We start from the raw sequence: 27,245 nt of genomic DNA on the forward strand, positions 1-27,245 counted from the left end.
AATAAATTTACTCAAGAATATTAATATCCTCTAGCATAACATAAGTAGAACGTTGAAAAGAATTATTTTCGAGTTTATACGATTTGTATGCTAATATTGGGGAAAATGTGTAACACATCACCTATGATATATAGAAAAAGTTACACTTCCCACGTGAACTGGTTCCCCCAACGCCTCTCAGGACCATAAAAAGCCAGAAAGCACTCTGTTCATGGACACTCACTTCCAGCTTCCTGCTTCTCAAGTAGCTTTAGGAGATAGTAAATAAAATTTACCCATCGGCTCGGCTTCTCTTGAACTTCGTTCAATGGCTGTTTTTTGGTACACTTTGTTGTTTAGCTGCGTGGCATTGGTATATGTGTTACCGGAGACTGTGGGAGCAGATAAGTCCCAGAGAGAAAGAGAAGCTGACAAAGTTGTATACTTGCCAGGGCAACCACTTGAGCAGTTTGGTTTCCAGCACTTTGCTGGTTACATCAAACTCCGGCCAAACGATGAGAAGGCACTTTTTTACTGGTTTTTTGAAGCGCAAAATGATGTTTCTCATAGGCCTCTAGTTCTTTGGCTAAATGGAGGTTAGTATTTTGTCAACTTTCCTTGTTCTTTTCTAGACATTCTTGTATGCTCTTTCGTCTTGTGTGCTTTTCTTGCATCTTTTTGGGTAGTGATAGTGGCGGTCAGAAAGCGGAGGGAAGATGGGGGAGGAGGGTTGTGGTTGGTGAAGAAGACTGAGGAGGGTGGTGGGGGTTGGGTGTAGTATCTTGTATGTATGTGGTTAGAGTCAATAAAGAAGAAGAGAAGCATTAGCACTTGAAAACTTTTTAAACCTTTTGGGCTAATACTGTTTATCTTTACAACCTCTCTTTTTGTAAAATATACTAGTTGCTTTTACAAACTTTTGTTCCTTTATGGTGGAGTTCGAGACTTTCAGGAAATGTAAAAAGCCAAGCAAATCTTGCACTTTTGGAGGCAAGGCTTATGTTTTCCTCCGTTCTTTTTTTTTTTTTTTTTAAACGAGATTTGGGCTAACATTCCTCTCGTGACCGGTGTTTGCCACTCGTGAACGGGGTTTGTCAATTAAAACAAGTGACCAGCAATTTTTGTTATTTTATATGGAGCTTTATGACATAATTCTGTTACTCTTCTTTTCTTATCTACAAAGTACAATGTCAAAAGTTCTGAATTTCTAATAGTTCTTCTTTTTACCCTTTTTTTAATGTCTGTCTAATATTTTGTTATCTTGTTACTGACAAAAAAATCCTGTTTGGTAGAATTCTACTGCTTTCACCTAAGAAAAATGGCTTGTCATATGTGCCATTTTCTCTACTACTTTTGGAATTTTTCCTTTTCTTTTTGGGGAGAGTGTATATGATAATCTAACAAGTAATCACAACATTGATGTGTGTGGCTCTGTCCACTTGAGAGTTAAATGAGTTAAAATGGAGGGTCTAAGTATACACCCTTCATTTTAAATTCATGCATTATTATTAAGTAGACGCTATTAGCCATAATATCATAAATTCAATTTATACTTTTCTAATTACTAAACATCTGATGTGGCAAGAAAACTTGACCCCAATAGTTTTATACTCTTGGTTGCAAAACACATATCTTGGTTCTCCATACCATTTAAATTAATTTCTTGCTTATTTTTAACTATTTCCTTGATTTAAAGGTCCAAGAGTAGGGCATGAATAAAAGGTTGATTTTCTTTGTTATTCCTCTAGCGATCAGAACTTCAATAACTTATTCTGAAATTCGGCAAAATTTAATCTTATCTCCAGCATCAAAGATTTGGATGGGCTGAAGATGAACAAAAGTCTGCAGCAACATTTCTTTTCTTTTCTGTCTTTAATATGAGAGAAAAGGTTTAGTATATTATAGCACTTAATGATGAATTGAGCCTAAGTGAGATTAAGGGTATTAATATCTCAATAAAGAAAAATAGCCCCTTTCATAAATCAATTTCATAACTAAACTATTCACATGTTCAAAGTCCTTGACTCTTAGTTTTTTTTTTTATTAGATGGCAACAGGTAATCAAACCTACTCCTACTTTAGCCTATTCTAGGGGAGAGAGAGACCCAACGGGGTCTAGAGAAATCGATAGGGATTGAACTATCATCGAATCGAATCAGACGAGTGCACTCTGCATTCATATGGATTTAAAAGAAATCACATATAATGGCTTATTAATGGGAGATAAGATTTGAATCCTTAACCTTCCATCCTACTAAGATTTAAAGTCGTTGACTCTTAGTTGGGATCAATAATTGTATATCAAAAAAATTTCCATGTAAGAAAAAACATAAAAGTAGTAATCCGACGTATTCTGATGCCATCAAAATTCTTTGAACCAAATCATCCTTAAATGCCATCACGATATACTTTTATACTTCATGCATATATGTTTTTTAACTCATAAAGATCAATCTTCTTCACGGGGAAATGAACCAAATCAAACAACTAATGCGTCATAGGAAAAAATATTAAAAATCCAGCAGCATGTGTACTTCTTGGAATTGATCAAATGGTTGTCATAGGCATCATGGGCATAGGCACAAAAAGCTGCTGAAGAGTGCACAGATTTAGAATTTGTTTGTGTCCGGCATGGCTTTTAGCTTTCCTTCTCATCTTCCTCTTTTTTAATCCAATGAATGATATATATATATATATATATATATATATATATATATATATATATATATATATATATAATATGAATGTGTTGGCAAAGGAAGAAAGAATATCCTTTACAAATTTGAGAAAGTATTATTTGCAATTGGCATCCTTGTAACTACTGCGGATAAGAATTTTGCTCCATAAACTATCGTTGTATGACATGAGTAATGTCTTTCCTTTTTCATTTTAATATCCTTCCATCCCTACCTCGAGCATATCTCTAAATCTGATAGTGGAAAAGGCCCTTAAATCCCTCCCTGACCATTGGGCTACCACCAGTAGTTATGACTTGAGTAAATTATAACATGAAATTATAGTAAATCTTTGAAATAAAATAATTCAATTCAGTGTGTTAGTGGTGTTGAAAAGTAGTAGGAATGATCATTGTCAACCCCATATTAGCTGGAATGTTCCCTTTTTTGTAATGTAATGGGGCCTAAGACTTGGACACTTCCCCATTTTCTTTGTGCTTTTGTTTTTCGCTACTTTTGTTTTGACTGCAAAGTGTTTCACTAGGGGACAACTTATTGAACCCCCGGGCCCAACTAATGGTCCTTGACAGGCAGGGGTGGAGGGTGGGGGGGCAGGGGGGGGCAACCGCCCCCCTCCAATTGTTAAAAAAAAAATTCTAAGTAAAAAAATTTTTATTATATTGTTTTGCCCCCCAAATATTGATATAAAATTTCACTTTGCCCCCCCTCCAATTGTTATAAAAAAAATTTTTAAGTAAAAAAAATTTTATTATATTGTTTTGCCCCCCCCAAATATTGATAAAAAATTTCACTTTGTCCCCCTCTCAAGGACCCAAACAATAATATTTGAAAGTTATTTGGACTTGGTCCAAATAACAAAGACTCGCCCCCCTTAATTGCAATTCCTAGCTCCGCCACGGTTTACAGGACACAAAGCGAATGAGGGGAGGAAAAAAGAGAAGAGAAAGGAGAAGGTAAAGTAAAACGAAAAAGTAAGAAGACAAGAAATCGACAAGGAAGACGGAGAATGCAACCGAAACGATACAAAATATATATATATTTATATATATAAATTTTGTCTTTCAATATTATATTGGGTACAATTATCTTTATTGCATTGATTTACTAGGGTAATAAAATTATGGAGACACTATATCAAAATGAGGGGAAATTTGTCGAATTTAAACATGTGGCGGATGGCTTTTTTATATGTTTGCAATTAGAAATAGGATAACATATTGGGCATAAAGTAGAACAATAAAAATGGCAAAGATAACTCATGGTTACTGGGTGGTTTACTGTAGTTTGCCTAAATTATATATATATATATATATATATATATATTAGTACATAATAAAGAATTAAAAAAACCTATTGGATCCCAAACAATTTATTAATCTGTTTGCCAATATTTGATACTTTAGTTTGCATATTAATTACTTATGTTGTTTGCCACTATATTATGTTCCTCAGGACCAGGATGCTCTTCTGTTGCTTATGGTGCTATGCAAGAACTTGGTCCCTTTCTTGTCCGGAACAACGGACAGCTTATTTACAACAAATACTCTTGGAATAAGGGTAACAAATTCCTGGGATTTATCTCATTTTTCATTTCATTCTTACTCTCATGAGCCGAATGGTAGCTTTATATAGTAGATCATAACGATTTTATTTTTTTGCCCTCATTTGAAACGCTTAATGTGGTTCTCTATGCAATAAAACCCCCATAAAATAATAATTGATAAATTAATAACCTCTATTAAATAATAATTTTTTAGTCCCAACTTGGGCTAACGAGTTAAATTAATAATTTCGATAAAATAATAAAATAATAATTTTTTTGGAAACCTTATATAGTCCTTTAGTTCCATTTATATCATAAATTAATAATTCACTAAAATTACATATTATGTTTTTCTAAAATATGAGTCTATTTTTTTTAAAACTTAAATCTAATTGAATCATGTCAAAATCAACCATGACTAATCACAAATGTGTAAAGAATGAGTATAGTAGAAAGCATCACACATGCATGTGGATATCTATCTTTTTGGTATCTATCATTTAGAACTCCTAAATCATTTTGACATCTTGATTATAGAAAAATGATGTCAATTATTTCATAATTGAAGATATTAATAAAGTAAATTATACTTACGCATCAAGTAGATATGCATTGGCTTATATTCCTTAGATAGAATTATAACTACACTTAATAAATTAATAATTTATCAATTACCTAATACCTCTTTAAATTAATAGAATTTGTATGGTCCCAAGGGTATTAATTTATAGGTTTTACGTGTAATTTCTTAAAATTACAGTTAGACATGTTTATTGGTAGAGTTTGAGTTGGATCTCTCTGATCCAAATTCAAACCCGTCAAATTTAATCAAACCTAAATTTGGATCTGGACTTGGACCTTTATGGTTTTGAAAAAGTAAACCGCAATTTTGACCCTTGTGGGTTTGGGTATCTAATAGGTATCCATAGCTATTTTTCTAAACATACATTGAAGAACTAAAATTAAAATATTTTAAAAATATGTAGAGGTTAAAAATAACATAAATGCCATCCAATTTTTTTTTTCAAATAATAAAATTAACATTTAAGAAGTTGAATGCAATATTATAAACTTAAAGAAAAAACTATTATCAACTAATTCTATGTAGGTGGTGTTTTCTTAGTTTAAGAGCATATCCTATAACCTAACAGTTATGAATTCTTATTGTATCCATAATCCAGTGGCCATATAATATTATATTAGTTTATAAATTTACTGATATATATATATATATTTATATCTTAGGAATTTAAACTCTATCTAAACCTATGACTCTCTAATAGAATCTAAGTCTGATTAAGTTTGGGCTTAAGAAATTAAAGCCAGCCCTACCCAAGTACATTGGATTTAAAAAAGATTCGATCTATCGACATGTCTAATTACAGTGAGTGCAATTTTTAAATATTGAATTAGTTGATAAGGTTGAGGTTTTAATATTTAGAAAATTTGGGTTCAAGTCTTCCTTTCCTCCCTTCCCATTCAGCAAATTCCATCCCTCCTCTGCTAGAATTTTTTTTTTTTCAAAAATCGATTGATACTAACAATAGGCATTGATCTAGTTGTAAAAATACCAAGGTTGATACATGAGAAATAGGATGTCTACATTCTGAATCTCCTAGCTGGGAATTGTAGTGTGCCTATTGTTAGTTTTCCCATTGTTCGGTGGTTATTATTCCACTTGTCCGGTTGTTGTTCCTGTCGTTTTCGACCCCAAATAAAAAAAAAATCAATAGCTTGTACAAAAATAAAAAGAAAAATTGAGTAATATGTTGATAAAAAAAGTCAAGCAGCATGCAGGTTTCACTCCAAATATTTCAAATTTCTTAATATTGACTTTGTAACTCAAATGTTTTATTATTACAAATATTATAAAAAAAAGCTAATCAAGATTAATTCATTAGCGTATATCTTGTTCGGTGTCTCAAAATTTTTCTTCTTCTCTAATGTGATTTTTATTGCATGATTTATACCTTGATTTCCGTACACAATTACATAAATCACCTAGGTTCAAATTAAAATTACAAAATTCCTTCGTGGATTAAAACCAAAGAAGCCAAAAAATAGTCAAGCCAAGGTAAATAATTTTTTCCCCTTAAATCTGTGTCCCTAGGATAAAGCACACAAAATAAATGGTGGAACTGTAAAATTACCCCTTGCACTTTTGAATTGTGTTAAATTTCATCAAAGAAAAAAAACAAAAGTACTTTAGCGGAAAAGTGGCGTTTTCACTTTTTATCTTGTGCCTACCATGTAGAATAACTCAAAAATTTTTAAATTATTCTGTATCATTAACTATTCCTTATGTTTGGCGTGTACTGGTGATACGATGCGTAGCTTCTTTGGTTATTAAATAAGTAGAAATCTAGTTGACCTGATGAATAAGATTCAGAAACTCAGTGCAATTTTTGTTTCTCAAGAGTACGAATACAAAATTAATACTATAGCATTTTTGGAATGTGATATATATGAGATAAAATGGTAGTTGAAAAGCACAATAAAAAAAAAACCCAATTTTGCCAAAAAAAAAAAAAGCCTATGCAAAGATTATAGTTTATGTTTGTGTGTGCAAATTAAATTTGGATTTCAATTAGGTTTTGGACGTTTACCTTTCAATTTGTGATTTAAAGTAATGAGAAGTAACCAAACGAATATGAGATAGTGCATTTAACTTCGTTGTGTATTCACTCTCTGCTGATGTTATCTGTTACATTCAATCGTGCAGTTGCAAATATTCTCTTTCTGGAAGCACCTGTGGGGGTGGGCTTTTCATATTCAAACAAGTCAGGGGACACAGAGAAGCTCGGTGACTCAATTACAGCTGAAGATTCTCATGCATTTCTGATCGGATGGTTCAAAAGATTCCCCAACTTTAGGCTTCACGATTTCTACATTGCCGGAGAGAGCTATGCTGGTATGATCTTACGCAAACTAATTTAGACAGTTAAAGAATAGTTAGGACTAATATTCAACATTGCACTCTTATTTATCATTTCGCTTTTGTTTATATGATACACTTTAACCTTTTGCTCTGACCATTTTGATATAATTAGACCCAGAACTAAATTGAAATATAAATTTGCATATGAAAAATGTAAATAATGTTTGCCTTGTTGAACCACAAAAGAAGCAATATAGACAACATTTGTAGCATGGTAATAGTTTGGCTTATAAAGGGAAAAATAAACCCATTTGCCTATTATCGAGTTGAGATTTCTTTTTTGGTACTTTGGAAGGCCATTTATAAGGAAATTAACAGATAAGTGGCATGATTAGGAGCCTCACAAGTTGTATCTCGCACAATTTTGCATAAATTTGTTCCTGGTGTAAATGAGTGAAATTTTGGTGTAAATCATTTTAGGCGTCCAAAAGAGTGTAAAGATAAATTGGATTTGGGTGTAAACAGGTTATATTCACGCGTAACTCTAGTAGAATTAGTTGGCTATTATCTGGTCTAAATCATATACAATTGGTGTAATTTGGAGATGAATTGCTAATTTATCCCCAAATTGTACGAAATGGAACGTGTGAGGTCCATCCCACTAAATGAGCACTTAAAATTGATTGAAGGGACCACGGAGGCTCTGAGTAACTTACAAGTCTCTCTTTGGCCAAGTGGTCAGCTACTATGTTCCCCTCTCTCATGCAGTGCACAAAATTTGCATTCCCAGTTCCGAGCTATCCAGCTTCTTACAATCGTATTCAAGTTGAAATGGGGGCTTTCTACCCTGGTCTTTTCAACTAAGTCGATTCCTTTGTGTCAGACTTAACTGCTACTTTTCTAAACCCCATCGTTAACACTAATTTTAATTCACATATCGTGGCCCAGAATTCTGCCACAATGGTTCTTGGCAGTGCCCAACTTATTGCTGTATCCGGATCTGGCAACCAGAGACTCAGAGAACTTTCAATGGCCGACATCACTTAATGCTGGATCCGGATCTGGCAACCGCAGACAGAGAACTTTCAATGGTCGAGATCGGCCGGGCTGACCTCGGCTATTGAAAGTTTTAACCCTATTCTGCAATTGTACTGCAACCGCAAACGACCTAGGTCCCTTAATACTCCCCTCCAGTCAGCCCCTTCAAACTCCTAAGACATCTCTAATTACTCCTACTACAGACTGCTACTCTTCAATTTTTGGCCAAGACTTCGTCTACATTCAGTTTAATCCAATCAGCCTATGGACTCTGCCAATTGATCATATATAGCTCCTTGCTCCCTCTGCTGCTTCTTTTTTCCATTGTTGCTTCTTCGTGATTGATACAAAGGCTTAATATGAACGGTCTTTGGAACTGAATACTGATAGTTTGATGCCAATGCACTTTACTTGGCATGCTTTACATTTAAGTCAATTTAGTTTAATGGCCAGCGAGGGATAATTGTTTTCCTCTAAAAGGTAGATATTTAATATGGAGACTTGCATTTGAAGTTTTTGCTTCATTTTAAGCCAATTTAGTCTCAATGCCAATCGGAAATAATTTGATGTCCTGTAGTAGGAAAAATTGTAAATGGATTTTGTACTTGAAGTTTTTGTTTTGATTGATACAAAGGCTTAATATGAACGGTCTTTGGAACTGAATACTAATAGTTTGGTGCCAATGCATTTTACTTGGCATGCTTTACATTTAAGTCAATTTAGTTTAACGGCCAGCGAGGGAATATTGTTTTCCCTAAAAGGTAGATATTTAAAATGGAGACTTGCATTTGAAGTTTTTGCTTCATTTTAAGCCAATTTAGTCTCAATGCCAATCGGAAACAATTTGATGTCCTGTAGTAGGAAAAATTGTAAATGGATTTTGTACTTGAAGTTTTTGTTTTGTTTCAATGCTCCATAACTAATATATATCCTCTACGTGTCACAGGTCACTATGTTCCTCAGCTTGCCAATCTTATTCATGAAAAGAATAAAGGAGCTAAGAAAGGATATTCAATTAATCTGAAGGGAATACTGGTACACAAAATGTACTCTCTTCATTTCCATATTAGTTGGCGACATTATAATCTTTTTGTCCAACATTAATGTCATATTTCTACTTAAATTAATCAATTAGATATGTACTACATTGGTTACATCAAATTGTTAAAAAATGTTACTAAACAATTTGGGGAGAATAGTGCAATAATTTAATAAACTTCGTGGAGCATACAATGTTTGCATCTATATATACAATCTTGTTTATTATGCAAACATAGGTGGCTGCCCCATTAACACCCCTATTCCTCAACCTCCGCCAATGGCAATAGTTACATGATTTTCTAACTTTTTCTCTAAGCATTTTCTTAACTTTCAACTGAATTACCCTAAATAGACTTTGATAAAATAAAATAATGTGACTTTCGTTGATGACGAACAGATGGGAAATGCAGTAATCAATGACCCAACTGATCAACCAGGTTTAATCGATTATGCTTGGACTCATGCAATTATCTCCGACCAACTCCACCGGAACATATACAAAGATTGTGATTTCAAAAGCAATATTTCGACCAGTCAATGTACTATGCATATTAGAGGTTTTTTAGAAGCTTATTCAGGCATAGACATTTACAACATCTATGCTCCCGTTTGCCTCAGTTCCTTGAACAAGGCTGCTCAAAAACTCATCGTGGCACCTCGATTTTTCACTCAACAAGTAAGTATTTGCTTGCACCTTTATATTTCTGTGCTTAAGCTTCAATATTTGCAAAGAAAGCAAGTCTAATTGTTGGAAAACTAAACTAAGCTTTTCGAACAATTTTGCTTACATATCAAAGTTCTAGAGATGAGTTCATTGCAAAGTTTAAATTGATGTAGTATGCATGGTATCATAAACCCTTGCCAAAAGTGTTTTGGCAGTACGTCCAGTTTCTAGTTTATTTATGTCAACCCGGTTGTGTGCTAATGAGACAGTTAGTTAATTTCCTAAGGTAAGTTTAAGTCGTTTGTTGTGTTTCCTCGTGTTTGGAGGTTTAATACCCCTCCTCCTCCTACTATAAATATGTTATGGCTGCTGTCTTGCTACATTGAAGATATATATATATATATATATATAGACGCACACACAGAGATAAGAGATAAATGGAAGAGGGTCACAGACAGATTGCTTATTGGAAAAGAGATTTAGATGGTTGAAGCAGCCATATCAACAAGTAAGTAATATAACTAAAAAGTAAATACAAAAATGTAAAAGGGAACTCAGCCAACCATAGACAGAATAAGAAAAAAGGAGTTTATTGAAATCTTACTAAGTTTGCAGGTTGAATCCAATTTTGAAGTTTCTTGATTACAAAATTTTAGAGAGATAGGAGAGAATTCTTCAGTTTTAGAGAGTGATTTAGCTAAAGAATTGATGTGTTCGGAATGATGAGTTTGAGAGGTATTTATAGTAAAATTTTTCATTTTGTTATAGTATTCGCTATAGTGCACAGTGCACTGTGTTTTGCTACGGTGTACACTGTATTTTTGTCTGCTATGTTTGTACGGTAACTATCAGATTTCGACAGTATTTTTCATTATTTCTATTACATAATATAATTTTATATTTATTTTATGGAATTTTGTGAATAAATTCCGTAACAGTCATTGTCGTTATATTGTAGTCCATACGTCAAAACTATTTTCAAAGTATTGAGGATTCTTCCGTTTGTTTGTTCCTTGATGATTTTGGCTAGCCTCTTGATTTTGATTGGTCCAATTGTTGTAAACTTTGTTTTAATTGTTTGACATATTCGTCTTCGTTAGTGACTGATACCAATTTCACAGCTGCTAGAGTTTTTCGCTGCAAGAATTGTGTGACTTTCTAGTCTACTGGCTTGATGGCTCTTGGGTTCCTCTGGAGCCATGCCTGAATGTTGTGGTTGGATATAGTATGTTGTAAACGTCAACCACCGCTGTGTGTAGCCCAGTTTGACCAGTAGTGATGGTAAAAGTTATTTGACAAACTCAAATTTTCACTGGAAGACCCAAGCTATGGAAAAGATTGAGAAGTAGTGTAAAGAGATTGGTATATAATTGTTTGACGAACTAAATATTTGGTTAAAAAATTGAAATTCTTTTTTTACATCTAGAGAGGGAGGATTTTAAGGTTTAGTCCATTGTATTCCACCAGGTAACGAACTAGGTTGAAAAATCATATTTGTTTGTTTTTTTGAAATAGAATAAGAATAAATGTTAGTTCATGTAGTTCTGGAATGAAAACATTTGGAACAAGGCTATATGTAGTCCCAATAGATGTAATCTGCAAGATTAAAAAAGGTTGAGAAGGAGCGAAACTGCTTAAAGTTGGTTCTCCGGTCAGTAGGTTTAATGATTTTCAAAATTTGAGCATGTGAATAGGTAATATACTACTTTTCATTATTTTTTCCTTCTTCCTTGTGAATGGTCTAAAGGAAACTGATTGAGTCTTCCAACACTCTTTTGTAGTATTCCTATATTCTGATTATAGAGAAAGAAATAAAATTGAAGTTTGGAGGTAGTATTGTGTTGGCTAATGAATGGGAATTATTATGTCAAGTTCAATTTGTGTAACCGTCAAGTAAGCTGAGATTTTGATGTAATGGCTAGGTAGGAATTTAGACGAAGGAAATGATTGAGTTATGGCTGTTTGTATGGATGATTGAGTTACAATAGTTTTTAATTTGTTTAGATTTTTGGTTTGATGTAGCAGAAGAAACTGAGATTAAACAATGGGCTGAAACGGCGGGTTATCTTACATGGGGAACATCGACCCATATCATCGACCCAGGAACGACCCAAACGTCCAAACAAAAAACTATTGTAACCTAACCATCTAAACAAATAGCCATGGCTCAACTATTTTTTTGTCTAAACCCCTATCTAATCAATGCATCAAAACCTTTGCTGCAATGACAATTACACAAACTAAACCTGATTTTTGGTATAATAATTCCAATTCCTTAACCAACACAATACTACCTCCAAATTGTAATTTTATTCCTTTATATCTAATCAAAACACAGGAATACTATAAACGAATGTTGGAAGACTCTTAGTCAGTCTTCTTCAGACCATTCACGAGGAAGAAGGAAAAAAGCAATGAAGAATACAAAACCCATTCATGTGCTTAAATTTTAAAAAACTCAAACTTGTTGATTGGGGAGCCAACCTTGATCAATTTCGGTCCTTCTCAACCCGCTTTAATCGTATAAGTTACATCTATTGAGACTACAAAATAGCTTAATTCCAAAGTCATATAAACCAGCATTTTTTTTATCCAGAAACAATAGAGATTTTATTCATAATAATAATGAGAACAGAACATTATTTGAGTAAGGGCTCAAATTTAGACTTTACAAAAGTGGACCGAGCCACTGAGGAGCTTGGTGTTCCTCATTAAAGTATATGCATAGCTAGTTTACTCAGTTTTTCACTGAGCCTATTCACTTCAGCGGTAGGCTATCAAATGGTACAGCCTTGTTTTACTAGTAACGGTGGTAAGAATTGGGTTTGTTTGATGAACTTGAACTTCTACTTTGAAAAGATTGAGAATAATCATTTGGGAGGGTTAAACTTTCGCTTAAAAATATGAAGTCCCTACTCTACATCAAGAGGAAGAATTATTAAGTTTCGTCCGTGAAAATTTCATCAGGTAACAAACCAAGTGGGAAAATCATATTTGTTTGTCTTTTTAAAATAAAAAAAAAATTGTTTGTCCTTTAAAATAAAACATAAGAGTGTTGACAAATATGATTTGGGATGGAGAAAGTTTAAAACCATGTTAATTCACAATCCTAGTAAATATATCCCGAGAGATTGAAGGCAGTTAAAAAGGATCGAGGCTTGTTTAGATTAGGAATGGGAATTGGCTGGAATCAGTTTGGGCTAATTGTGAAGTTTTCTATGGTTTTGGGCTGCTGTCCTGCCCGTTCAGAGGTTTGTGAAGAATTGATGAACTTAGAGATTCTGATTTGGGGGAAAGTTTGATAGGTTTGGTGGTTGTGCTTGAGGCTTCTTGGGCCCTCTTTAGTAGGGGTGGGCAAAATTATCCACTAACCCGAAAACCCGTTATATTCGATCCGTTTCGATCCAAAAATTAGGATATCCGATTTTTATTATTTGATCGGGTCAAGAGAGGGTCGAGTACCCGCTAAAATACAGGACGGGTTAGAGTCACATAATTAAAAACCCGCAAGTACCCGATCCGTCCCGCATATATATATATTTTATACACACACTATAAAATAATAAGTTAGAACTAAATAAGTAATTTTATTGAACAAATTGCATTACAAATATGAGAGACTATAGTTTATTTACAAGATTCATTTGTAGAGGCCATGATCTTGTATTTTATAGAAAAAAGTAATTAATGTGGAACATATATATTAAAAATTGTGCTACTTATTTCAAACTTTTATTAATTTTGAATTCTTTTAATTTTTTTCCTTTATCTTATGTTTTCTTCACATGCTTGTTTCTTGGTGGGAAACCTTTTTTTAGAAAAAAAATTTATTAAATCTTAAATGAATGTGTAAAATATAAAATTAAATTGGTATAAATCATTCTTTTTAAAAAATTAAATGATAAATGGGGCGGGGCAGGTACCTGTTGATTCGACCCTATCTCAACGGGTACTCGATTATAAGGTATCCGCTGATATGCGGGGCGGGTAAGAGTCAGAAAATGACTGACCCGCAAGATGCGGATGGGGTCAGTCAAAAAGTGAATGGAACGGATACCTGACCCGCGCCCACCCCTACTCTTAAGCCTCCTATTGTTTCTTTTTTTTTGGCATTATCTCCCTGCGAAAATTCATGGTCTAGAACAAAGGGAAAAATCCGCTTTTCGTCCTTGAACTTTGAGTTAGAGACATTTTTTCTCCAAACTTTTAGACACACTACATTTAGTCCATGAATTAATTATTTTGGGTTACATTTCGTCCAAAAATGATAAAATATTCAATTTGAATGGAGAAAATTGACGTGGCCGTTAATTTTAACGGAGAAATTGATTTTACTTAACAGGCATGTGTCAAACACGTGATTTTCTCCATCCAATTAAACAATTTACCATTTTTGGACTAAATGTGGCAAAAAATAATTAATTTATGTACTCAATGTAGCGCGTCTAAAAGTTTGAGGATGAAATGTATCCCTAACTCAAAGTTTAAGGATGAAAAGTGAATTTTTCCCCTAAAACAAAAGGACCTTTAGGGGAGATGTGGGGTCTAAATAGTCACACAGTTAGTCTGTTCCATTATTGTTAGGCTTCGTCTATATTTAGGAATGGCAATAGATCTTGTATCCTTAAAAATCTCTTTTACTAAATCCTAACCCGTATATCTCAATCTTTTACTATCGCGTAATCTTGTGGGTTTAACTCTTATTATCTAACTCTGTCGTTTCAGGGTCGACTTACCCATTAAGTACCCTCTGTCTATTAATCTGAATAATTCAAAAAAAAAAAGAGGAGAATTAGCTTTTATCCAACTAAAATCAATACACATCATGTTAAATCAACACACTGCATTGAATTTTAAATTTGGATATAGCCAGAGAAATTGAACATTTTATGAAAGATAAATTTAGCAATCTTTCAATAGGAGATCCAAACAACTATCCCACATTTTTCATCAAGGAAATGTATAGAAAGCATGACAAATAACATTTTACAAGATAAACATGTGTGCCAACTGAATACAAACTAAAGAGAATAAGCAAGTTTTATAGAGGTATTAATTCATCGATATACACACACATGCACACACACTTATACAATTACATATATGTATATGTCTATATGCATATGTATATGTATCGGGTATCGGATTTTTAGGATTCTCTTATCAAACTCTCTTGAGTTATCTGTTGGTAACTCCTCATCAAAACAAACCCTAATGGATTACCCATTAATCATCTAATTGGATTAACCATCGAGTCGAGTATCCATAGGTGTCGGGTTTTATCTTGTTTTATTCATTGAGAATAACTTTGGACTGCTTCGATTCCACCCTATTGCTGTAGCAATTCAAGTTTTGCACCTTGGACTTTCGTATTGAGCACTTTACATTTACACCCTAAAGTTTATACAATGTTCAAAATCAGTCAACAACCTTTATTTCTATTAAAATAGGTAAAGATATATTCTTTGACTCATTATTCTGAGATTTTGAAAGACTAATACCTATTTTTTAGCATTGAAAAGAAAAGTTTTGCAGTTGACATGCATACCGTTCCTATATATACGTCCATTGCTCTGTGTTGGATTATGGTAATTTGGAATGTACCTTTAAAGTGCCAAGCAGTCGGAAGCATAAGTTTGAGATGCAATGCTGGTGTAGTTGATAACACTGAGTAACACTAATATAAAATAAAATTTGGGAGTGGAAATTCAGTATAACTCAAAAGTTTATATGGTTGTATTGTGGAATTAATCCTGTTTAAAAAGGTAATTGAGTATTTTTCACATTCGAAAAAGCAGCTCTTTACCACTCGCAACCATTGGTGATATCTTTCATATCAAGTCCTTCCTCCAATACTCTTTTATTCAAACAAGAACACAAATTAAACCAAACAAAATGTGGTTATATGTATCTATCTGATTTCAGGATCTTTGGCACAAATTGCCATCGGGCTACGATCCGTGTACCGAAGATTACGTGGAGGCGTATCTCAACAGAGAAGATGTTCAGAAGGCCCTGCATGCAAATCTCACCAAATTGTCCTATCCCTATACCCCATGCAGGTTTGTGGACTAGTATTGATTCGCTCATAGAAATCATGCATAGGTCACTTCTTATGTCGAATTAAGAAAGGGCTTTCTAAATCATTATATAATTGTGCAAAAGTCAGTGGTTCGTAAAAAAAGCATTTATGAGGACAATATTCAAGCTCAAGCATTTACTTGGAATTTTCAGAAAGATCCCAACTGGAGCTTCCTTTTTGTTGAATGTGTGACAAATTTTAATGGTACCCTTGAACTGTCTTTGTTGTCTCTGAAGATTAGGTTTCACTGAAAAGGATAGTTGAGATCTAGTGCGTGTTTAATAATGGTTTAGCTCAAAATTTTAGATAATGAATATTTTAAATTATCTCGTGGCATTAAACCACAAAAAATTCTCCATGAATTCAACAGTCGACTAAACAAACTTGCAAGAAACTCACAGAATATGTTTTCGAAAATATAACAAAAGCATAACGGATTGATTGAAATGAGGAATATTCTGACCCTGCATGTTTCATGCTTATTTTGGACACTTTGTGCTTTTATTTTGAATAGTTTGCATACTAAAGTTACCGATTCATTCTATCATTGTCTCACACAATATTAAGGAGAATATGCAAACAATAAGCACCTATATAAGGATCACGGCACCCTTCCTACTAAAATTGAATATCAGTTTCAAGAATCTCAAGAAATAAGTGCATGAATATATTTTTGTCTAGTTGTTTAGTGGTACAAAGTTTTGATTTCTTAGAAATGTGGATCTCTTCTCGATAATATGATTTTAACACAAGTTGTAACAACATACAGATACACATCCTCATTTGATTACGAACTAAGTCTAACATTTGTAGAGCTGAAATAATCAAATAATTTCAGAAGAATTGGTCTTGAGGATTGAATTGGAGCGGTTGACTACTTTTTACTTTGGCCCACTCAGAGGACCAAATTGGTATCGATCATTTTCAGGGGAAAAAGAAGAAGTAACAACTGCTAGGTGTACAATATTTTTGCATTTAAAAACAGAAAGGGTTAAATTTGTTAACATTCACGTAGTCAATTACCTTGAAACCTTTCAAATTTCAAAATTTTTTAACATTTTGTTCAATTGGCATCAAATAGAAAATTGATATTCCTTCTAGGTGATTAAAGTAATTGTATCTTTAAACAGAAACCCTTGACATTCAAAATGTAGAAGATTAACCACCTTTATGTTCTTAATTAAGTGTCGCTAAGATTATGGATACATGAATTTTATGTAAATTTCATACATGCTACAATAATTAGTTTTGACATAAATTGTATATTTTTGTGATAAGAATTGTAGTTCATTAACTATCATTTTGCAACTATTATGTGATTACTCAAGTGCTTAACAATGTTCTTTTGTTGTGAATGTCTTACAATAATTAGTTTCAAATCATACACTCCAATATCTTGTGGTTTGAACTAATGTGAAATAGCAGCGGTTATCATCAAAATTAATGGATTTGAGATGTTAGCACTTGTTTTGCAAGTATTTGTGCTGAAAAATAATTTTTTCAAACAGATTTTGAGCTGATATAACTATTATACCTCTTAGAACTCAATAAAAATCTTACAAACACTCCAAAAACTCCCAAATATAACTCACATTATTTCTACACACAAAATAAATAAATAAAAACATCCAAATATAACTCACCTTATTTCTATACACAAAATAATAAATAAAATACCATCCAATTTCTTCGTCCATTACTACCCCATCTCTTGCCACCATTACTTTCCACCTTTGCTACCACCTTTTCCTGCATCGCTATCTCTCTCGCCTTCCTTCTCTCCTTTTCTTCTCCCTCCCTACCCCTATACTCCCCTCCCTCTCATTCCTTGCACCCCCTTCTTGGCACCACTTTCTCTCTCTCTCTCTCCTTTACCAAATATGGTCATGGGATATACGGAAAGATGTGTGGGAAAGGGGTTGTGACCAGATCGCCCCTCACATGGAGAGAGAGGGTATAGGAAAGGGGCCATAGTTGGAAGGGAAGGGGTGGTAATGAAGGAGAGGGGGGAAGATAAAGGGGAAAGGGATAGGAGAAAGGAGATAGAGGAGGATGGTGATGGAGGGGAGGGTGGTAGTGTGACAGCCCCACCTCACCCTAAGGCGAACCAAAGGGTTCGGCGGACCACCTGCCCAACTCTCGCCAGGACTGCGGAGTCGAATCTTACAAACCCACTATAGTACACGCGATAGAACCCTAAGAAAACGATCAATTACTGGCCACCATGTTCAAAGATAACTTACCAAATCCATAGGAGAGCAACATCTCAAATGAATACACTGAACAACCAAGGTTAACTATTCATTTACATCGGAGTCTTGAACAAATTAACTAAAGTACAAGCCAAAGTATCCATACTGTTCAAAATATAATTAGGGTTTCGATCGCAAAAGGGCTTAACAAAATAACATATACACTAGCTTGACCCTTTCTTCCAAAACCATGAGTTCAAAGTGAGTTCAAAGTTTGTCCCTTGAAAGAAAAACAAAGATAGTGGAAAAAGGGGGTGAGCTTACGCTTAATGAGGTACCAAAATAATAGCAAGTAAGAATCATGAAACTTCATATTCAATTATTCACATATGCAAATCAAATAAAGAAATGAACAAACATCATAGATAGAAAGGATACGGGTGGCTCTCAGGAGCCAACTTCACATTTGCTTCACCGAAGCTTGATCAAATAGTAGTTGACACTCCGTCAACTTTCCAAATAAAGTAACCAGTTCAGTTCTGTAGAACACCACTTTACACCAAATCCCGTTCACCAAACATACCCCTTACCGGGCCAACACCTCAACAGAAACAAAAGTGGTAATACTCGAGTATACCAAAATCAAGGGTCTCAATACCCAAAGATTGCTAGAACAGACTACCGTGGTTCGTTATCTAATCGATCAGACCCTTGCAGACTCGACTCGAGTAACTTAGCCACAGGATTTGAGCTCAGAAGTCACAGAAAGGTCATTAGATACAAGCTTCCAAACGACGTCAGAACAGATACAAATACATATAGCAGATTCAAATTTGCACAGTAAATAAGCATACAGACAGACAAAGGAATGAGTGTGATGAAGTACACCCTCATCTCAAACAGTATAAACAGATAATATAGTCATTCATGTCACAGATTGCATGTACAGAAACCAAGTTAAGCAACAATGAGGGGAGTGGTACACTCACCAGTTCAAGTATAGGTACTTCAAAATTTTCACCCAAAGTGGCCTTAATCACCATGAAACCCTAAGAATAACAAAGGTAAAGTAGTTGAAGTTTCGACATTCAAAACCGAGTAAACGAGATGCACAAGTGAGGCTCGATTACTAGTCGGAGCCCTCTCCAAGTTATATACTAGTACAAAAGTATAAACATGAAATGTTTGAGAAAACGGATAATAATTGGTACGAGGGTTACAAACAACCCCAAACCCCCTCATTCTACCACAATGCAACTCCACCTTAAAGGTATCAGACGGCCTAGAAAATTGGACAGCATTTCCCCTAAATTTCCTTACTTTTTCAGCCATCATAGCTTCATTTTTCCTCTAATCAGCCCCAATATCACACGCAAAAATAATCTCATTTCAATAGCCGTTCAATAGGCTCAATGTCGTACAAGTACAAAATCAAGCTAGGAAAATGTCCGGAAATGAAGTTTAAGTCATAAAACAAAAGACAGATTTGACTTCGCTTAGCGTATCGTACACAACCGAAGCTACGCTTATCGAATTGGTGTGCAATTTATACCGTTTCGAACCTAAGATAAAGGTCTACAACTTTGATGTAGACCACTCAGTCCATTTTGTCGGGTAACCAGATCAAAATTTCAAATTATAGAACCAAAGTCTCACAATCAGGCTAGTTAACCACACTAGACTTAAACGACAATAACTCAGACTACCGAAGTCCGATTAAGCCGTTTTCAGGGCCGTTGGAAAGCTAAAACATAGCACCACAACTTTTGTGTTTTGGCCAAATGCTAATTCAGTACAGATCAGGGTGAACAGACGCAGTCAGATTGGTGAAATGTCAACACCGTCCACCGAACTCTACCTATGGCAGTCAGGGGTATTTTTGCCTTTTCACATGATACAGTACTCAGATTGGGCTGAAATTTTACAGGAAGTTATAAAACATCATTTCCTACAACTTTCATGTTTAACCTAAGGCTGATTCAGCCTCCATCATGGCTGAACAGAACCGGGGAAAATAGGATAAGTTGAAACCCTAATCTGGAATTTTCCGCACCAAACCAGAAATTTTCTGCAACCGATCATATCCAACATATACAAACTCCATTTTACACTATAACAAACCATCAATCCATGACTAAACAATAATTACTATATAAAAATAGAAAAATCAATAACAAATAAAAAATCCATCAAAACTCCACTTCCACCTATCAAACCTACTACAAATCAACATATTTAGCCACAAAAGCCACTAATAAACCATTATTAAGAACAAACTATGAATTTCTACACATCATACCTTGATACCTCAAGAAAGGTAGTAGTTTATGTTTCTTTCTTCCAAAACAACTCCACCAAGACCTTTAAACTCCTTTAGCAAGTCACTTTTGTGGACAAATTCAAAGTTTAATCGGTTGGATTTCAAGATTTGTGCAAGAAATGGAAGAAGTAGTTGAAGCTTTCTTTTCTTTTCTCTCAAGGAGAGGTTTGGCCAAGAAGGGTACAAAATGAAGATGATTTGGGTCAAAATTGATCTTTTAGTAAAGTTAAGAAAGTTAGGCAAGTCCAACTTTGACTAGGTAGTGACACTTGGCACTTTGTTGTTGCTTAAAGTTATTTTCTTGTCTCCCCATGGTTAATCCATCTAGGTAACCTCTAATTATCTCCTAACACCTAGTATTTAAATCCCTTTATGCAAAACTTAATCTAATTGGCCGAATTTCTCTCACTTAACGCACTAGCGGGTCCCACGTCCATATACACCTAATTTCTCATGAACTAACTTAAACTAGGAAAATAATTTAAAAACTCTATTCACTTATAAAATCTTTGGGAAAATCGAAATAGTAGGGTATAATGAATAAAAATACAGGCAAGGAAATAAAATAAATAATATATAAAATTAGAAAAATTACGGGTCCTCATAGGCAGCGGAAGGTTAAGAGTGATTGTGGCAATTAGCAACCGTAGGGGGGCTTTTCTACATGTTGACTTAATTATAGGGGATTTTTTCATAAGTTTGCTTAATCAGGATGGTTGTTAGAGGGCATTTTATTGTTTATATATATATATAGATATATATATTAGGATAATTGCATTATTTCGTTTGCTCCCATTACTTTTAATGATTTCCTTCGCTATTTTATATTAGTTCAAACCATGAGGGTTGGAATGTATGATTTGCTATCATATGGGGCTTTTTCCATAAATTGGTTTAACCACTAGAGACTTTTCTACATTTTATGATTTGTTTTATTTGTTATATATGTTGAGAGTGCCACATATGCAAAACATGAAGTTCAAATTCAAGTTCAGATTAAGTGACATGTATCCAAGAATGCTAGTGTACTATATTATAAGTATGCACAAGATTAATCTATTTTTTGGTGTATGAAAGGTATGGCTTGTATGATAAGTCTATTTTGGTCATAAGAACCAATTGATTAGTCAAGCTGAACTACACTCACAGTCCATGGTCATTGCTCAAGATGAAATTCGAGACGTTAAATGCTAAGGAACCAAGCATTTAACTTTTCTTTTTCTTTTTAAAGTTTCATGGATTTATATAGTACTTATAGGATGCTATACTAATAATTAATTGAGGTTTTTTATAAGAGTTTAATTGCAAAAAGTAACTAAAAATCACGATATATCTAACGATATATATAAACATGAGAATTCCTAAAATCAAAATGAAGAAAGTGTTCATCATTTAATTGGCATCTGTCGTATAAATCATATATGGTTTAAAATATGATTTTCTTTCTCATAATTCGACAATGACCAAATATGTCGGCGGTCCCCATATAATGACAAAGTTTCAAATTTAAGGATTCCGGAAATTGCATCTTGCCCTTTCCCTTTATAAGCTTTTTGTTCCTTTTTGGGGCTTGTGAGAGGAGTTTCATCTGTTGTCTTTTGTGTTTGTGATGACAGCAATATAATTCGAAAGTGGAATGACGCTCCGGACACTGTATTACCCATCATTAGGAAGCTTTTAAATACTGGATTGCGTGTTTGGGTGTTCAGGTGTGTTACCTTACTCTCAACTCTTTTTCCACCCTAACCTACCTATTTGCCAAATTGAAAAGATGAACCAAATCCAAGAACATATAATTGCAGTTTTGCTTTCCAATATATATTGGTTAGTTTCAGTCTAACCACATAGCTTTAGGTCTTAAAATATTTGGACCATTATATGTTTGGGGATATTACAACATATGTTTTCAAACTCAACTCATCCATCACAGGCTGAATCATGATAAAAGCGCAAACTAAATCACATGAATTTTAGAGGCTTCTTATGTATTCGTCCGTCATAGGCTGAATACTTTCTGATTTCTTGCCCACCACACATAGTTACACAGTGGCAGCAAATGACAGTCTTATCAGTTGACTTTTGAAAGATTGTGTGTAAGCATTGCCAATACATCTCAGTGGACAAGGGGCATGGACCTCTATATACAGACAAGATTCAGAATTTGAATTTGTCTCTACATCTTAAACGTCACAGGGCAAGCAAAGAGGTCACAAGTGTTTATTTTGCAGCAGCAAATTACGCAACAATCATTGTTGATCACTCCCAATTTCCTTAGTCTGCTTCAAGTATTGAGTCGACCTCTGCTTGACAAATAAATTATCCATAACATAATATTAACTTATTTCTGATTAGTCATTAAACAATCAACCATGTCCATTCTAGTACCTGAACTTCATGTTTATATGGACTTGAGACAGGTACTACCGGAGTTTTTTTTTAGTTGTAGAATTCTTATGTTTCGTACATGATTTAGTACACGTATATAATGTTGTTTTACGTAATAATTTTCAATGTATGAAAACAATATTATTTGGATGTTTGTCATATCTTTTTTTTTCTTTTTTCTTCATATCTTAAAAGAAATAAAACCCTAGCCTGCCCCAATCCCTTTGTTATCAGTCTTACCTTTGTGAGTTAGCACTGGGATGTGGATTGTTGTACTCCCTAGCCAGTTAGAAGTATCACGATACGTAAATATTGTAGCTTCTGTAGAACTCTAAGTTGATAATAGTAATTATTTATCAACAATTTTAGGTACGAAATCTTGAATCTTTCGTTTCCTTCTCCCTAATTTCATTCCATATAAGTATCTAAATGTCATTTCAAAACCTGCATTTAAACGCAAAACATGCGACTCTGTGTCAAATATTTAGGTCTCATGATCCTACGAGATTCATCAAACATGTTAATAATGGTATGAATAGAATCAATAACGGAGTCAAGATCTTTGCTGATAGTGCAATAATTTTAGTTTGTACTCACAATTTGTGATTCATGAATACTAAGTTTTAGCCCTGACAATACTTGAAATCCAGTGGCGATACAGATGGAAGAGTGCCAGTAACATCAACAAGGTACAGCATCAATGAGATGGGATTGAAGGTAAAAGAAGAATGGAGAGCCTGGTACCACAAGCAGCAAGTGGCAGGGTGGGTGGAGACCTATGTGGAGGGTGGTCTCACTTTCCTGACTGTGAGAGGAGCGGGTCACCAAGTCCCGATGTTCGCACCTGACCAATCCCTTTCTCTCTTCTCCCATTTTCTTTCGAGCACCCCTTTGCCATCTTCACATCACTAACTTATGTAGCCTGTAGTCGGTTAGTTATCAACCTCATAGACAAGGATAATTTGTACGGAGAATAAAGTACTATGTTGTCTACTATGTTTTCAGGCATACTTCACCAGAATCGTTTTCCCTTATTTGATTTTGATTTGTCTTCTTACAATTTTTTTACTAGCTGGTTTGATGAATGTTGATACATTTCCCATTCGTGTAATTTTTTTGCAGCTTTTCTTGGATTACATGCACGGACGGAAACAAAGCAGCAATAAGTTGCCTTAAAAAAAAGATTAAAAAAAATGCTGCCTAAATCGAAGAAATATAGACCGAGAAGTTGTTTCTTCCTTGGGCAAATGAAATCCTGATGATTAAGGTAGTTTTTGGAATGCAGGGAAAGTTGACAGAAAGTGAAAGAATATAGGTTTCTTGATGATTTTTTTTGTCAGTAATATCCTCATAATCCACAATTAAAATATTTTCTTAGTTGCAATAAAAGTCAATCAGTGCAATCATGTGAAAAACAATATGGAATAAATATCAAAGTTAAGTGCATGGAAGGAACAAGAAAATTAAACAAAATGAACTGAACTGTTAATCCCCACACCTAAAAAAAAAAAAAAATTGATTGTCGTGAATCTTAACATGTATCATAAATTTAAGGTTCGAATTATAACCTAGTTGTCTAGGACTCTACAACAAAATTAAAAGTTGATTTCAAGGTCATATCTATCTTATATAAAAGAGAGGGCCATGTCTACCTATTATATAAAAAGAGAGGGATAATTATGGTAACGTATTTACTTTTCCACATGGCACTCTTAGTGTACAAAAAGAGAAGGGTAATTACTGTAACACATTTTTTTTGTCATGTGGCACTCTTGACATTCATTAAAGCGAGCTTTTATTTTTTTATTCTTTGATGAAAAATTGACTTTTTCTTTTCCTTTGATGAAAAATTTTATTGAAAAGTACTTGAAAATTCTGCCTTAAAACTACTTTGAAGAGAATTTGGAGCATTATGCTGCCACAGGTATTCCATTAATACCACATGTAACCACATGCACCCATCCTGAACTCATGTTATAAATGTTATTCAGAGAGTGATTCGTGTTAAGCATCCTCTGTGATAGAACCAATCACTGAGGATTAATTCTCTGCATAATTTTTAGCAGCTTCAATAACATTAAATGCATCCCCTTCAAAGGTAGCTGACAGATATCTTCTTATACAAGCCATGTCCAATGCTTCATTTAAAGCTTGAGCTTCAGCAATTTCAGGATGAATAATGCTAATAAATCAATCTGGACATACCACATTAGAATCTTTCTTCATTATCTCGTGCAACAACTCCAACACCTGTAGCCTGTAAATCTATGAAGACCGCACCGTCAAAGTTCATTTTGAACCGCAGCTTGAAATCCAAAAGAATTTGCAATCCCATGCTAAGTAGCAGGGGCAGACTTACATCAATAAGAAAAAAAATAACTTTCTTTTCGCGAGTGTCATAAAACTCTTGCTATAAACTTTGTTCGTGCATTGGCTTTATTCCGCCATAACTCAAATTTTCATATCTAAACGGATAAACTGAGTAATCAGCTTAGCATTTAGGCCCTACTAGGAGGTTAGTCTTTTTGTTTTAACAAACGATAACATTTTTATAGATATTAACACTTGATAACACAAGTCCTAATTACAAAAAGGGGTAACTACTCCCATATCTTTTCTAGCTAATTCTGATAGCCATGTTGGGAATGAACCTTCCCATTCAATAGTCCCAACCGACTTGACTGCAAATTGAGCCATAGCATGGCTACAACCATTAGCAGTTCTAGGAACAAAAGAAAACAAATAGCAGTCAAAGCTCTTCTTTAGGTCTTCAATGTCTTCCAGGATTGTTTGTAGTCTACATTCCTGCACATTGCCTGTGTTGATAAGGCTCACAACAGTTTTGCAGTCAGATTGTATGCTTGTCCATCTTGCAACTTTAGCCATTTCCAGCACACCTCTTATTGCTAACATTTCCTCTGTGGTTGCATCCCCTCTCTTCCTCGCAATGATTCCTTTAGCTTTCACTATCTCTCCATGCCAGTTCCTAGCAATAATCCCCAAGCCTGTCCTTACCATTTTAGCAGAGATTGCTGCATCTGTGTTGATCGTCATTACTCCTTCCTTAAGTGGCTCCCATTTCTGCTGTATCTGTCCTTCCACTTCTGATGATGTATTTGTTCGAGTGTCAGTTTCATTCGCAGCTTCATACTCCAACCATTCCTGCTGCGCTTTGTGTACAATCAGTTTTGCATCCACATTCTCAGTCTGGAATGTTATCTTGTTTCTAGCTTTCCAGATTTGCCACAATATATTCACCATGAGCTTGATTCTGTCTATTCCTTGCACCTCCCTGGCTGATTGCATCATAGCATCCCACCATCTCCACATGTTACATTGCAGCTCAACTATCCCCTCCCACCTCACTGGAGCTAACTTCCTTAGCACTTGAGCTTTTGGACAAAAAAAGAAAATGTGCTCAATGGTTTCAGTATCCTCCCCACAATAGTTGCATAGATTGCTTCCCTTTCCAATTCTCTTATAGAGAGCTTCATTAGCAAAAAATCCATTTTGTAGGCACCTCCATAAGAACTATTTCAGTTTCATCTTAATGATTAAGCTCCACAGTCTTTTCCACACCGTATGTTTCCTAATTTCCCTGCTAGTTTCTGAGCTAGATGCTAACCTTTGATTCATGTTGTCTCCTTCCCCCTTTGCAATAACACATCCTGTCTTCACTGTATACACTCCAGACTTACTATGTTTCCAAAACAGTCTGTCTTTCCTTCCATATAGACTAACGGGGAATCCTAGTTATGTGTTCCACATCTTCTGCATTAAACCAATTCTACAAGTAATCTGTCTTCCACTTTCCTCTCTCTATTAATTCATGGACGTACTCAAGCTGGCAACCTGCTGGTCTTTCAGTTGATGCTCTTCCATTGACCGAACCAGGTATCCACCTGTGTTGCCAAATCTTCACTGTCTTTCCATCTCCCACTCTCTTTCATAACCCCTATTGAAGTAGTTCTTGTCCCTTGTGAATGCTTTTCCAGCACCAAGATGCAATGTTAGGAGGCTGTTGTCCTAACTAGTATTCCCCTTTCATGTACTTAGCTTTCAGAACTTTACTTACTAACAAATTTGGATTGGTAATAATTCTCCAAATTTGTTTTGCAAGCAAAGCTAAGTTGAAAGCTTCCAAGTCTCTAAAGCCCAAACCCCTTTCCCTTTTACTTCTGAAAGCTTACTCCACCTAACCCAATGCACTTTGCTTTCAGTTTCCCCACCCCCCACCAGAATCTAGCAATTCTAGCACTAATCTCCTAACACATACCTTTAGGAAGTTTAAAGCATGACATGATGTAAGTAGGCATGGCCATGATAACTGATTTTATCAGAACCTCTTTACCCCCTTGACTAAGCATCTTTTGTTTCCAACCTTGTAACTTGCTATGAATTTTATTTTTCAGATACCCACAAAACAT

The 27,245-nt window shown here is 34.6% G+C and overlaps 2 protein-coding genes across 3 annotated transcripts; one reads left to right on the plus strand and one right to left on the minus strand.

Annotated features, from left to right (window-relative positions):
- Nucleotides 1-98: 98 nt before the first annotated feature.
- On the plus strand, nucleotides 99-23,913 carry LOC113715449 (serine carboxypeptidase-like 35). Of its 2 annotated transcripts, XM_027239648.2 has the most exons (8): nucleotides 102-575; nucleotides 4,128-4,232; nucleotides 6,941-7,129; nucleotides 9,081-9,169; nucleotides 9,573-9,851; nucleotides 15,765-15,901; nucleotides 22,050-22,142; nucleotides 23,469-23,913. In XM_027239648.2, exons 1-8 carry the CDS (start codon nucleotides 308-310, stop codon nucleotides 23,728-23,730), a joined length of 1,422 nt encoding a protein of 473 aa, XP_027095449.1. In that variant the 5' UTR covers nucleotides 102-307; the 3' UTR covers nucleotides 23,731-23,913. The 2 variants fall into 2 exon arrangements, with proteins under 2 accessions (XP_071925995.1, XP_027095449.1); XM_072069894.1 differs by lacking the exon at nucleotides 22,050-22,142 and having other exon boundaries at nucleotides 99-575.
- A 945-nt stretch (nucleotides 23,914-24,858) lies between these two features.
- On the minus strand, nucleotides 24,859-26,148 carry LOC113715962 (uncharacterized). The gene is made up of 2 exons (XM_072070049.1): nucleotides 25,407-26,148; nucleotides 24,859-24,974 (listed from the first exon to the last, which is right to left on the minus strand). Exons 1-2 carry the CDS (start codon nucleotides 26,146-26,148, stop codon nucleotides 24,859-24,861), a joined length of 858 nt encoding a protein of 285 aa, XP_071926150.1.
- Between the last annotated feature and the right edge of the window lie 1,097 nt (nucleotides 26,149-27,245).

The sequence above is a fragment of the Coffea arabica genome, chromosome 11c (genome assembly GCF_036785885.1).
Source record: "Coffea arabica cultivar ET-39 chromosome 11c, Coffea Arabica ET-39 HiFi, whole genome shotgun sequence".
Classification (NCBI taxonomy): Eukaryota; Viridiplantae; Streptophyta; class Magnoliopsida; order Gentianales; family Rubiaceae; genus Coffea; species Coffea arabica.